The sequence below is a fragment of the Condylura cristata genome, unplaced genomic scaffold (assembly GCF_000260355.1).
Source record: "Condylura cristata isolate star-nosed mole 26May11 unplaced genomic scaffold, ConCri1.0 scaffold00039, whole genome shotgun sequence".
Taxonomy (NCBI): domain Eukaryota; kingdom Metazoa; phylum Chordata; class Mammalia; order Eulipotyphla; family Talpidae; genus Condylura; species Condylura cristata.
In genome coordinates this window covers 2,893,401-2,908,427 of record NW_004567140.1, presented here as the reverse complement: position 1 = coordinate 2,908,427, position 15,027 = coordinate 2,893,401, and the positions used below count along the sequence as shown (strand labels likewise).

Below are 15,027 nucleotides of genomic sequence, written 5' to 3'. Positions count from 1 at the left end.
CTCGGGTCAGGCGAGTGGTGGACGCGGCCTGAGCTGGCGCTGCAGGCTCTGGTGAGGCGTGGCCCTACGCTCAACACGGGGCTTTGACTTGTTTTCTTTGGTAAGAAAAGCTGTTAAGTGGAAGGCAGGAAACAGAACTCCTCGGCTTAGACCGCACAGCAGCTGACTGCCAACCCTGGTTCTCACTCACCATGTTTGAAAACGCCAATAAGGAGCGACTTGTCGGCGTCAAAATCCCACCACTCAGCTGGAACTTCTGAGTGGTCTGGCTCTGGGACCCAAACATCGATGTCGCTGAGAAATAAACACCGTACATTAGTACAAACAAGTCAAAGAGGAGGCAAAACTTTACCAAACTTGTTAAGCACTAAGGTTTTTTAAGGAAGAAGAGGTTCAGGTTTTATTTCTGCAATACTTTGTTTGCATTTGCCATTAATTAAAATTACAAAATGCACAATGTCAACAGTTAATAAAATAGCAACCGTACGACGCACAATGGAAGACAAGCTTCTTGCTCTTTTCTCCACTGCAGTGGTCTCTCCATCATGCGCCTGACCTGGGGGCCCTCTCCAGTCCAGCAGGAGACAGGTGGGAGAGAAGCTCAGTCTGCTCCTCCTTCCTCCCCAAGAAAGGAGTTTCAGTAAGGCTCCTTTGCAGGAATCAGTCTTCCTACTCATTGCCTTTGGATGCAGACAAAAGGTCCTTTCAATTGGAAAGTAGAGTCTTAGGTTAGCCAACCACCTGACAAAAATGACCTGGATGAGGAGACTGATGTCCTGAAAGGAGAGTGAGGTGCTCACTGCTTTTGGCTACAAATAAATTAAGACTCTTTTGGACTGCTACTGCTAGGAAATTCATACTGAAACATGAAGGATTTCTTTTTTAAAAGATCTATTTATTTATGCATACAAGAATTGGGGTATAGGCCAAGGGTGTGGGGGTGTATGTGTGAGAGGATTCACCAGAGCCAGAGTGGGGAGCAGAACAGGTGGACCTACTGCAATAGACCAATGAGGGGAGCTGCTGCACCCTGTGGGTCACTCCCTGACGGGAATCGAAATCGTGCCGCAGTGGCTGGAGATAGTTTGACAGTGTTGAGATGTTAACCCCTGTGTGCTAGCAGGGATGTCCAAAATTAAGCATTTCTTGCAAAGAAAGGGAAAAGGCAAGTTTCTGATTCATACTTTTATTAGGATACACAAAGCACTATCTTTGTGCTGTATATAAACAACATGCTACAAGGTGACAATATGATAAGGTTCAACAACCTACAATATAGCCACAATGCTATGGTGATTTGGTTGTTTTCTAGAGTGTAATACAACTGTATCACTTACAATTTGCAAATGTAATTCCTTTTACTTTGCTTATCATTTGAAATTAATATTTTTCCCAGAACCTCCTGCAGGTAACATGTGCAACACCTTGAAAGAGGGAAAGATGTCGTGCAGAGAAGGCCTGGAACGGTCACTCCTTTACCACAGTACTCAAGTCGTCATCTCCTTTAACCTAGTGGACAGCTGGTGATGGTCAGCAAACACGTTATCATTAATTTACATAAACGACTTATTCTACACTCAAGAGAAAGAGCAGGAATGAGAGAAGGCAAATTACCTCAGGAAAGCAATATAGCCTGGTTGAGAATTTCCCTATTTGATACTATAAGTTTTCAAAGAATCAGATACATGAAATAACACAATTTATAGTAAACAGAAATTATGACATTGTCTTGCCATGGCAATTTCATAAATTAATTAGTAAGGCCTTTAGACTTGAAGGAAAGGGGAGTTTCTATTTATAGATATGCTATATGGCAAAAGTTCATTTGTAGGTTGGTTGTCTTTGGGAAAACAAAAGGAATATTCTCGTTGTCACTTGTTATTCTTCCACGGCATCAATTTTTATTTCTATACTGTTCCAGGCTCCAGAACCTGTCTCCAGCCTGTGCCTCTGTCCTAAACTTCAGAGCCTCATTTACCCAAATGTGTCACACACTGATGAATGGTCAGCCAGTAAGGCCCCGGGCTAGTCCCTAAGAGTTCAGAATTTACCCCTCATATAGCTGAAACAAAGGATGGTGGCAATGAATAAGGCCTTATAAGTTCTATATGTAAGTAAAATATAGAAAACTGATAAATTATTTTTATGCTTCATTTTTTTTTCGCTAGCAGAAAACATTTTAAATCCAGGGAATATGGAGAAATGGATAGATCCTACAATCTTTTTTTCTGCATTTAAATGAACACTTTATTATGTCTAATTTTGCTTAAAACTGAAGGGTTTCATTTACAATATTTTCTAGCTTAGTAAGGGGAAACAGAGAAACAAAGAGTTTCTTGGCCCTCCCTGGTGGTGCAACAGGTTAAAGCGCAGCACTATGAAGCTACGCAGACACAGCAGCAAGAGTTCGATCCCTGGCAAGGAGCTGACCCACATGGCGCGGCAGACCTCTCCTGACCCGCCCGCCGCTCCCCTCAGCAGTGGACTTCACCTATTCTGCTCCCCACTCTGTCTCTGGTGAATCCTCTCACCCCCTGCACCTGTGGCCTGTGTACCTAGTTTGTATGCATAAATAAACGAAATCTTAAAAAAAAAAAGTTTCTTGTGACAATTAAGACAAAGGTTTAATAAGAGATGAAGAAAAACATAGTTAAGAGAGGATTTACATTCGACTCAGTTCCTGACTAGGAACAAAGCATAACAACCAACAGATAAAAGAACTCTGTACATAGCTCACAAGGGGGTGGGGGTGAGGAGGTGGGGTGGGGTGTTGGAGGGGGCCAGGTAATCCCACTACCAGCCACCAGGTGGCACTCCAGGCCAGAAACAGGGTGGTTATCATCTGAGGTAGAACAGTCTCCTGATTTGTAAAGATTAAGACACTCAGTGGGGAGAACAGGGGTGTGAGCATGATGGGGGGCCATCACAGAGGGCTTGGATGCAGGGCGGGGTGCTCCGGTGGTGGACCCACCACAGTGACTACACCTGAAGGGGGTACACCATAACACAGTGAAAACCAATGGTACTTCAATCACAGTGAATTCTTAAAAAACCACTCAGTTTATACCTCATGGTTCAAATGTCAGTTCCATGTGTACGCTAAGCATTCACGAACTCTTGAGAGCTGTGAGGCGCTATCTCCTGTACAAAGCCTCTGTGGACACCCCCATCTTGACCACTGACTCAAAACACAGGGAAACCGCTGTGCTGATTTGGGAACACCGAGAGGCAGGGCCCTGTCCTCAGCGGCACCGGTGGTACCGTGTCTTCGTCGTTGACAGGGCAGGTGCCTAACCAGCCTTGAGAGGTCTGAGCTCGTGCCAGCTGGCAGTAAGAGAGCGCAGGACAGGAGAGCGATGGTTCCAGCAAGACTGCAAAGACCCGCAGGCAGGAGGAGTCCTGGCGCAGCTGGGAACTGCGGCTCCCAAGTTCAAAGAGAGATGTGGGCCCTCCCCGGTGGCCCACTGAGGGTTAAAGTGCAGCACTATGAAGCCACCGCAGCGGCAAAGACCAGAGTTCGATCCCCAGCCATGGCCGGGAGGTGACCCACATGGCACGGCAGACCGCTCCTGTCTCCCCGCTGCTCCCCTCAGCAGTGGACTTCTCAGTCGGCCTGTCCTGCTCCCCACTCTGTCTCCGGTGAAGCCTCTCACAGACCCTGCACCTCTGGCCTGTACCCCAGTTCTGTACGCAGAAAGAAATCTTAAAACACAAAATAAAACAAAAGAGAGATGTGGACTGGAGACAGATTTGGAAGCCATCAGTATAGCAATGCAAACTAAGGACCCTCCCTGGTGGCTCAAGGGTTGGCTCAGGCACAGCACTGGGAAGCTCTCGGCAGCCCCTGCAGCAGGAGTCCCAGCCCCGCCGGGAGGGGCCCACAGGGCCAGGGAGGGACCCACAGGGCGCGGCAGACCGCTCCTGTCTCCTGCTGCTCCCCTCAGCAGTCTTCTATTTCAGTAGCTCCACTTGGCCTGCTCCCCACTCTGTCTCTGGGGAATCCTCTTACCCCTTCCACCTCTGGCCTACACCCCAGTTCTTCTACCACAAAACAAATCATTTTTTTTTTAAATGTGCAGAAAAGATGACACCAGACCCAAGAGTGAGTGTCAAGAAAAGAGGAGACATCTGACCGGCAGAAAGAGGTGCCTGGAAAGCAGCAAGCAGAAGGCTGAAAGGGGATCTGTGAGGCAGCCGCGCAGGAGAGCTGGCAAGGAGGCGGCGAATGACAGGAAGGAACGGCAGCTGGGCCGCAGAGTCAAGGCCAGTGACATGACAGTATGGAGAGACACTGGGTTGGAACGCGTTACGTGTGTGCCGAGGCAGGTGAAATCTGCTCAAGCCCAAAGGCGAATCCGGAGTGGGGAACAGAAACACGAGGGGGAGTCACCCAGCGCAGCTCCGGGAAGCCACATCCCATGGCACCTTGGGAACCTCTGGTCATAGGTCGTATCTGAAACTGCACGGGTGTGCCTCCAGGGAGGTCTAGACGCGTTCCCGGTCAGCGCAAACCGAGCCCCGTGCAGGGGAGAGCACCCAGCAGCGCAAGTGAAGCAGGGGAGCAGCGAGGGCACCCAAACTCTCTGCCGCCGGCGGCCTGGTCAGCACCCGCTTCAGTGGGCTGGTGGGGATGAAAGTTAACTGGAACAGGCTGAGGAGAAACGAGAAGGTGCAGCGGGAGACCAGACACCCGCTCACGGAGTGCGCAGGGCTGGGCAACAGCAAGAAGCAGGGGCTGCTTCTCTCTCCCGAGTGGATGATGCAAAGGCTTGTACATGTGCCAGGAGAATGACTCAGTGAAAGGGAAATGATGATTCAGCAAATACAGGCGGCGGCGAGGGGGGCAAAGGCCTCAAGGGGGAAGAGACGGGCCCCAGGCGCGAGGGTCAACGTAAGACAAAGGCGAGCGGAAAGGGAAGTAGCTCGGGCCTCCTTGTGTCTCTCTTCTCCATGACATGTTCGGCTCAGCGTTACTGGAGGGTGGCGGTGTAGGGGGGAAGCCACTTAACTGACAATTTTCTGGGGATACCACTTTTGTCTCAAGTTACTGAAAAATAAATGTAAACATGTTATCCTTTACCTGGCATCCACTCCATCAAATACTTTCTGACACTCATTCCCAATGACTTCTTGCTTTAGATAATAGAGCATTCTTACACGGAGCAACACTCTAAAAATGAGGGGGAACCAAAAGACACAAGGAGATTAATCATGGGGTTAAAACGAGCAAAGAATTTGTATACAGTTTTTATAGCAAAACAGAGATGACTTCTGGCCAAATAAATCTCAGTACTGCCATATATAAAAAGATTTTGGTTTCTCCAAAATCTTCATCTCTACGTCAGCACGCTTTTAAGATTGTTCATAAGTTCAGAAAAGTATTTTCGACAAGTTCTGTTAAAACCACCCCACTACCTACTTATTACAGTGGTGTTTTATATGCTTCTTGTAGCCTTCATCTTGAAGCAGCTGCTCGGGATTGTATTTTCGAAGCCATTCTGCTTTCTGTATGTCAAATGAGCTCGTTTGAGTCTTTACTTTCTTCCCTTTCCGACCCCTGGGTACTGGGGCAGACAGACCTGTGAAAATGGAAGGACACGTGGATCAGGGATAATCTGTATAAACGTCTGCATCTGGAAACACTTCTTCAATGCAAGAAACTTCTGGCGACTTGGAGTGTGCAGTCGCTGAAGAAGACATCTTCAAATGTTAACGGCAGCAGAAGTAACTCCATCACAGGAAACATCAGTATGGAGACTTTACTGACACAATTTCCCCCAAACACCTAACAGTCTGCACCTCAAATTAACTGTTCTGATTTTTAGTGCCAAGTATGGTATTTCAAAAACTTTTAGTCTGAACATATTCTGTATTTGCTCATTTTTTTATTAAAGGAAATAAATACAGCTCCAGTCCAATTCAGTGTTTCTTCCAAGAGACAGCGCTGTCCTGAATGAGTTTTCATTTTATGCACACTTACTTCTCTTATTATGACGTGCTGCAGAGATGCTTAAGTTTTTAGGTATCACATTGTACATGTGATTTGTCTTGTTATTCACTGCACTGTATTTGTGACCTTTTCCCCTTGATTCACGAGTTTCTAATTCGCCAATTTTAAGATGTAAAAATCTACTGTATGACCACACGATCTGTTAATCAATGCGTGAGGTGATTCAGTTACATTAATTACATTAACTACATGCGCATAATGCAGTTTTGAGTTCTCCTTTCAATTCTTGTCTCATGTATCTTTTTCTTACATTCTACAGTGTGTTGAAATGGCCGCAGCTAGCTTTGCAGTGCTGCGCTTTAACCCGCTGCACCACAAGGGAGGGCCTCCAGCTTAATTCCTCAAATACAAGAAATCGTTTTCCTTCCTTAAATTGCATGTGAGTGCAGCTTTCAAGGAAGAGTGCAATTATATCTGTGTGGCTCTCTGTCTGGACCAGCCAGTCCTGCCTCTGGCGTGGCCAGGGCCTCCTGGAGCTGCGCTCACCTCAGATTCACACACTTCTCAGGACCATCACAGCCTGTGATTATGTAATCTACCCGCCTTCTTATGCTGTTTATCTTCCCGGCCAGAATGACCCTGAGCTCAGAGATCTTGTTTATCTACTTTCTTCTTACCTGCACAAGAAGCAGACACCTCACAGGCGTCTGCTGATAAGTACACAAAGCTTTCATACAAATGTAAAGGCGTAGTAATCCTTTTTATCTTTATAGAAACTTCCGTTATTTTACACTCTAAAACAATTATTTTATGCAGAAAAGAACATTCTGTTAGCAAGGTTTTGGAGAAGAAGAGAAGAGATATACTAATATATCCCTCTGAAGGGACTATTGGTTGCTGGTCACATCGGACAACAATTTTTTGTTGTTGTTACTGGAAATGTGTTACCCCAGGACTAATATACATCTAATTACTAAAGAGTTTGCTAAAAGGCAGACCCGGAGTCAGTAACCATGAAGCCTAAGAGTCTGCATTAGCAGGTCCCCAGGAGATGCAGACGCTGTTTACCTCCAGGCCGCATTCCGGGTACTAATGCACACGTACTGGGCTCCAGCAATTCACTCTTAGTTACTTCAGCGAAAAGATTTATTCTTGTGCCCAAGAAAGATGGTACAAGGATCTTCACTGACACTTGTTTTTCGTTGTCCACAATTGGAAACGCCCCAAATACCCATTGTTAACACTGATTAGAATTTATCACTATCACGAAACGCTCACACTGCGGTTGCCAGCGCGAGGGACAGAGCTGCGGGACAGCCTGGTCGCCTGTGGGGCTGCTGGGCCCAGCGTCAGGTACCGCGTGAGCGCACGAGCAGTGAGCTCACACGCCGAGTTACACGAGGACCCGGGGACAGGCCGGGCCCTGAGTGGAGGACGAAGGTCACGTTCTATAACGTCCACTATTCAGGTGTAAGTGCCCGCACAGGGTACTAGATGAAGTCTTACTGGCGGATCTAAAACGGAAGCCAAACACAGCTCTCACCTAGATGGTTTTGCAGCTCTCGTGTCTGCCCGTCTTCAGTTGGAGTAATGAGGTCCCAGATGAACCCTTTAATTTTCTCATCTCCTCGGTAGTGAACAAGGCAGTAGGCTAACAGGGCCCGGCAAATGACCTCCACGTCGTGCTCGTTCAGCTGCCTTTTGAAGCGGCCATGAGACAGAATTTCTCGCCACCGGCCCCACCTAGTGACACAAAATACAGCCGCATGACTACAGAGTCAGGAGCCAGAGAGACAAAACTCATGAATACAAGCCCTGAAAACTACGAAAAACGTGTCCGGTCATTCACAGGAAAACAAATCCACCACTAGTAAGGTGCACAGCCAGGCACAGTAAGTGCGGCCCGCGCTCCCCGCAGGGGATGACATTCCCGGGGTGTGTGGCTGCGGGCGCGAATCTGAGGGTGCCCGGGCAGGGACCTCGGTGTTTGATTCAGAACCAAAAAGCCTCGGCAATTCCACCGTCCTGTAGTAAACGTAAGTGACGCTGGAACTGAGGGCATTTGAGGAGAGCGACTGAGGAGAACGGCCTCAGAGCAGGCTAGAGGGCAGAGGGGGATAAGCGACGCCGTCGCGGGCTCCGGCAAGCAGCGGCGCGGGGACACTCGCCCGTAGACCAGCAGGTTCTTCTCCACGCGGAAGCACTCTGTCCGGCCGTAGCCGCCCGCCCGCTCGCACGGCCGCCGCAGCTTGGGCTTCTCGTCTCCCTCACTCTCAGCCTCCGACAGGTCCGCCAGCTCGTCTTTGGTGGCACTGAAGGGTCTTGTTTGCTTCCTGATTCTGGGGGTGTCGATGACCAAGCTGTTCTGTAAAATTTCAAAGCTATTACTTGGCGGTCTACTGTGCTTAAATATTTTCACCTTTCCAATCATACAAAAAAAAAAAAAACACTTGCAGAAAGCCAGAAAAGAAGCCCATTAACCTACAACTTTTAAAGATTCCCATTGCCCTATGTACTTATTAATATTATTACATTACAATCAGAGGACAAGAAAGAATTTGGTATTTGACTGTATTAGTATGAAAATTATTGCGCTTTTATGGTCACCATAAAATATATATTTAGACTGAGTTTATGCATAATTTAATTCATAGCTTAGATTTTTCTCAGTTGTTAAAATAAATAATACTGAGACAAATCTTGTGATCTAAGTCTACCTGGACGATGCATCCAAAAGGAGTAACCTCAAAGGGTAGTAATACAGAAATGCGCTTCACTTACACCGAGAAGCGAAAAGCAAGACAGCCAGAGGCTGCGCTTCACCCTGCTCAGCAGCCCAACGCCCTGAAGGCCACTGACGCCCAAAGGCTTTTTTACCTTTATGGAGAAATTTCTCTGAGGCACAACGATGAACAGGACACCTCTACTGAGAAGGCGGGTCAGGGAGGGCTGGGATAATGTGCAGGCGAGTAAATGCTATTTAGGACCAAGTATTTTTTGATGCAAGGAGATACAGGGGAAGTCAGAGAAAGCTCCCTAGCACTGGTACTAGAAAGAAACGTTGCTAAGCAGCAGGGAGCCCACAGGGAGGGGAGTCAGGGCCTGGCCTGGCAGCCCGGGCAGAGACGCCAAGTGCAGCAGGTGGATGCGCAAGACCTGAAGCTCCCCGCTGCACGCTCGGCACGCAGCACGTGAGGCCCAGGGGGGCACAGCGTTGCGTCACTGCTGCGCATGTCAGCTCTCCGGACCCAGCTTCTCCACCGGGAAGTTGCTTGTTTCGCTTTTGCTATTTAATTACAGTCGTGCTTTGAAGGGTCCACGGCCTTTTTAGGCACATAAACATGCCAAATACAAATAATAATATTTTAATAACTGTCTATTAAAACTTGTCTTGGATAAAATTACACCTACTACTTCCAAAACCCTCCCAAAGTAATCATATCTGGCAATGGTGACACTGGCACTATACAGTTTTGCACCTTAGAAGTCTGTCAAAATAAGTGCCCTGTGTCAAGGCTTAATAAAAGCCACTGAAGTAACGGAGCAGTGGAAAGCTCATTAACACCGACTCCTCACAGTGCTCTGAGGTGAGGTCTAAAGAAGTGAGCCTTATGCTCACTTATGTCTCGTTATAACCAGTGCGTGAATCCCATGTTAGCTTCATAGCTTTCTTCCTTACTTGCCAGAAACACGCTGTAAAAGAATGTTTAAAATGCCACTTTCTTGACAGCTTTTGCCCTCGTTTTGTAATTGACTAGATCATTAACAGGATTGACACCAGGAAATCAGGGTAAAGAGGAAAAGTGAGAGGAATCCACGATTTGAAGACACTAAAAACATGTTATTTAAAACAATTAGAATAAGATTGTAAATCATATTGAAAATTACACTTCCCTATATTAAAAAGCTGTGGCATAGCATGGTTAATGGCAGACAACAGAAGAGCTAAATTCAAGCCGAGTCAGACAAAATTTATTCCAACAACTATACAGCTGAACACCTTACAACATTACAATATCACCAAAGTATTTCAATAGTAATTTCCTTAAGGGAAAGCAATACTTACTCTGCCACTGATGGCATCTATATCTATTTCTGCCTTTTTAGCCCACTTTTGCCAGAAGTTGGGATCATCTAAAGAAATATCTGTTCGGTTTCCAGAAGCCACAAAGCTCGCCTGAAATACAGAAAGGCAGTGTTTCAGAAGGTTTCAGAATTGAGGAGAAATATTTCAAAGGATATTTTGAAATACTATCTTTTTACATTTTCTGTGTATAGAATCTGAATTCAGCATCTACACATAACTTGAGGATTTTAATTGAAGGTTCTGAAAACCTACTCAAAGCAAAACACTCAATGCCAACACAGCCTGGAGTTTTTTTTTTTTTTTTTTTTTTTAAAAGATTTATTTATTTATTCATACAGAACTGGGGTGCAGGCCCAGAGATGCGGAGGGTGAGAGGATTCACCAGAGACAGAGTGGGGAGCAGAACAGGCAGATCGACGAAGTACACTGCTGAGGGGAGCAGCGGGCGGGTCAGGAGAGGTCTGCCTCGCCATGTGGAGCTCCTCTGGGGCAGGCGGGGATCGAACTCATGCTGAAGTGGCTTAAAGTTCTTTGTGCTATACTTTAACCCGCTGCGCCACCAGGGAGGGCCACACAGCCTGCAGTTTTAACTGCAGAGTGAAATAAGTTACTACTGCTGCTCAGCTTAAACTTTTGATAACCAAGAATGATTCTTTTGGCCAAGAAACTACATAGGAAAGACAGGATTTCTAGGAACACTATGTGCATATTAAGAAATTAGGTGAGAACAAGAGTTTCAAATCTGTTTGTCTCATACAGATCATTTTCTGAGAAACTCCTACTTAATTTCCGTCACATTTTAAGACAAATACATCTTCAAAAAAATATGTATTATATATATACACAAACAATATCTGGGAAACAGAAAAAAATGAGTCACTGATTTTATCTGGAAAAAAAAACTACAAAAATCTTCATAACCATTGTTAAAAATTTTTAGAATTTCAGAGAAACAAAACTTTCTTAGTATTGTGGAAATTATAAAATCTTTTAGTTGGAAAAAAGCTATATACACACAATTCAGCAATGTAACCTACAAATAAATGTTATTTGTAACTTATGTCCCTATAAATAGATATGTCACTTGAAAGAAAAGTCACCAAAATTTTAATGAAAATGAAATAAGCAGTAAAGACACAGCACTTTTGAGAAGAGAACCCAAAAAATATAAGCCCACTCTCCTAAAGATAAGTGGAAGAATATGGAGCCAAAAAATGATTTTTAAAGGAGAACAAAATTAGTAAATGGCTTTAAGATAATGCCAGTTACCCATGATATAATCAAATGGTAAATATCTTCTTTAAAAACTTTATCTTTGGGGCCCTCCCTGGTGGCGCAGTGGGTAAAAGCACAGCACTAAGAAGCATAAGCCACTTCAGCATGAGTTCGACCCCCGCCTGCCCCGGAGGTGACCACATGGTGCGTCAGACCTCTCCTGACCCGCCCGCTGCTCCCCTCAGCAGTGTGCTTCGTCCATCTGCCTGTTCTGCTCCCCACTTTGTCTCTGGTGAAGTCTTTCGCCACCCCTGAGTCTCTGGCCTGTACCCCAGTTCTGTATGCACAAATACATAAATCTTTAAAAAAACAAACACTTTATCTTCATAGAACTTAAAATCCAAAAAATGATATTAAACAAGCTATTTATGACACTGAAGATATCTAGAAGCTTGAATACTGGAAAACTCAATTAACATCGAGTAATTATTAGTCATTTTATTTTACTTTTCAAAAGATTATTTATATATGCATGCAAGAGCTGGGGTGTGTGGGGGGGAGCTGGGAGTGGTGAGTGGATTCACCAGAGACAGAGCGGGCAGCAGAACAGGCAGATCCACTGAAGTATCCTGCTGAAGGGAGGAAGAGAGGTCTGCTGCGCCCTGTGGGTCACTCCCTGGCTGGCCGGGGTCACACTCACACTGCAGTGGCTGTGGGCAGCTTCAGTGCTGCGACGCATCCCCTTGCACCACCCGGCAGGCATCTACCCTTCCCTTTAACGAAAGCTGCGTCACTAACGGCATGTAAGGAACCACTGATGGAGATGATAGGCGACCTGGGTTTGCTTTGAAATGTGAACTGTGGGCAGGGCAGCGATGTCGCGAGCGAGAACGCGCGGGCGCGCTGGGCGGGGCTGCGTGTGACATGCGTCTGTGACCGCGGAGGAATCTTTAGCAAACACCTTAAAAGTGAGTGGGAACTAAACTTAAATCCTAAACACTTCTTGTTGAACTTTGCGATTCTGCTCGTGACTGTGCTCACCAAGGAAGTAACAGGTGCACTCATCTCACCTGACGTTCTTTAGAGGTTGTGCTGTGTATTTGCATATAACAAATGTTTAAATATGACAAACGTTTAAAAAATGTGCATTCTGCTGGCATGTTTATGAAACAGAAATGACAGCAAAAAATACTTTCATAACATGAATAAAATAACATAAAATTCATGCTATGAATTTTAATTCCTCTTCGGCTTATTTTAAACTATCGCTTTAGTATTATGAAACTACTGAAAATGGTCGTTTTCTATTTCTTTGAAATGATGAGTGTGGAAGGCTGAGTAATGGCTCCCAAAGATCTGGACCACATACCCTCAACCTTCTGAATGTTAGTTTAGATGACAAAAAGGCCTTGGCAGATATGATTAAGGAACTTGACAAAAGGAGAAATGGGCCTGTATTATTTAGGGGGACCCTACATGTAATCACAAGTGTCCTTGTAAGGAGGAGGGGGAAATTTCATGATAGAAGGTCATGTGACAACAGAAGCAGAAACTGGAGAGACACGGCTGAGAGTCACGAAGAGGGGAGGCACAGACGTTCGCAAGATCAAGAGTCTGCTCGGACACCTCACTGCCACCTGGGAGATGCACTCCAGACTGGCATCGAGAATGCTGCACAGAGCAGCCGTGCATTGGTTTAAGGCGTGGGATTTGTGGTAATCTGTGCTAACAGGAAATCATACAGTGGGATAAGTGTCAAAGATGAAGCACGGTGTTAAACTCACACCAACCTGAGAGCGCAAAGGCTAGTGACTACGCTGATGCAAAGCAGGTGCCCTCGGCGTCTGCAGGGAGGCGGCGTGTGACAGGAATGAGTAAGCGAAACAGATACCTAAGCGATTTCAAGTAGTTCCTCAACTACAAGGGGACTTCCTTGTGCTAGTTCAGACAAGACTTTTCATAGCTAAGCACATACCACATCCATACTTTCAAATCTCCATGAATACAAACTCGGCCATTTTCAAAAGAGCGAAGACCACCCGTCTGAGTTCACAGGGTTTTGTAGTATGGTAGTTTCACCGACACATGCCTTTTGAGTTCAAACAATCTAGCAAATGAGTACTTGCTCTACATGAGTGGGAGAATATGTAATATGAAGACCCCTTAAAAGCCACTAAAGAGGAAAAACTGGGTTTTTGAAACTTATTATTGTATGGTGGGTTACCAAAAAAAAAAAAATTTCTATGACAGTAGATAATCCTTTTTATTCTGCTGCTATTGACTGTTTGACAAATAATTTCCCAGAAAGAAACTACAGAACTTCATGACTAAATAGCTCTATTACAGTCTGTCTATAAGAAATGATAAATGTGGCCCTCCCTGGTGGTACAATGGGTTAAAGCACAGCACTATGAAGCTATCCACATGCTCTTCAGCACGAGTTCAATTCCTGGCCCTGGAGCTGACCACATGGCGCGGCAGACCTCTCCTGTCTCTCCTCAGCTGTGTACATTGTCCATCTGCCTGTCCTGCTCCCCGCTCAGTCTCTGATGGGTCCTCTCACTGCCCCTGCACCTCTGGCCTGTACCCCAGTTCTGTATGCATAAATAAATCTTTAATAATAATAAAAGAAATGATGAACTCAGTTTTCCAATTTAATTTATCTCTATAACCTAGGCAACTTTCCTGAGTATCTATTTGGATTCCCTGTAAATTCCTTAAATTAATAGTTCCAATATTTTATTTCTCCATGCGAATCCCTATTTTTGCATGCCTTTTCTTCCTTAATGACATCACGACCCTCCTAGTTATTGAGCCAGGAGTCTTCAAATCATTTTTGACTACTTCCACACATTTCTAATTGTCCATCAACTCCTTCTGATTTAAGTGGTTACCCATTACCCTAGCTCACCATAATCATTTCTTATTAAGCCTCTTCTCTGGTTTCTCTGCTTCTAAGTCTTTCTCCTTTCAAATTCATTTTCTACACTGCTGCTGGAGTTAAATTTCTAAACTAGATCACATTATGTCCATTTTCTGCTTGAAGGGCTTTAAAAGCTTTTTAACGGCCTCTGGATTGAGCTCAAATCCCTCAAAATGGCTTTTTTTTTTAAGCCTTTCTGGGCCTAACTTCCCTAACCCCTTCGTTTTTATTTCCATTTAATTCACCCTTTGCACCCATACAATGTCCAGGTCTGTTCCCTGAAATCCTCCTTGTGGGTTAGCGACGTGATTCATTTATGTGTTCCTTATTTGTTAACTTGTGAAATTCACACTTCCTTCAAGGCTCAGTTCAAGTTATTTTCTCTGCACTCCCATTTAATGTAGAATTAATAATTTCCTTCTTTACTTTCCTCAGCAACTAGAATCCTTTCATTTTAGCATCCAGGCACTCAGTACCTGGCCCATGATTTTATCAGTTTGCTGGATGATTCTAAGAAAGAACCTTCCTTTGCAGGCTGCCGTCACTCTGGCACAGCACCAGCACTATCTGCAGGGCACAGAGCTCTCCTCAGAGATAAAGACACACTTCTGGGCTGCAAGTGGAAAGAGGAGTGGAGAAGCAGGAACACAGAAAGGAAGTTGAAAGGAGAAACCCATACATATCAGTGGGGCTGAATTACGCACGAGAAGCTGGAATGAAGGCAAGGGGGAAAAAAAGAGGAAAAGGAATAAAAGAAAGAATATAAAGGCAAATAGTAAATGCTAGACATGTTTTTCCCATTAGGGGAGGTAGCTAGACACTGACTAACAATTCCATTACACCCCAACAGTA

The 15,027-nt window shown here is 45.2% G+C and overlaps 1 protein-coding gene across 6 annotated transcripts in view; it reads right to left on the bottom strand.

The window, feature by feature from the left end:
* CHD9 (chromodomain helicase DNA binding protein 9) overlaps positions 1-15,027 on the bottom strand; it is a 126,390-nt gene that overhangs the window by 31,164 nt on the left and 80,199 nt on the right. For all 6 annotated transcript variants that reach the window (XM_012733190.1, XM_012733192.1, XM_012733191.1 and 3 more), the window contains 6 exons: positions 10,017-10,127; positions 8,119-8,315; positions 7,494-7,693; positions 5,420-5,579; positions 5,081-5,170; positions 191-294 (listed from right to left, as the gene is read on the bottom strand). In XM_012733190.1, coding sequence (XP_012588644.1) covers positions 191-294; positions 5,081-5,170; positions 5,420-5,579; positions 7,494-7,693; positions 8,119-8,315; positions 10,017-10,127 — 862 coding nt within the window. The remainder of the gene's footprint in view (positions 1-190; positions 295-5,080; positions 5,171-5,419; positions 5,580-7,493; positions 7,694-8,118; positions 8,316-10,016; positions 10,128-15,027) is intronic.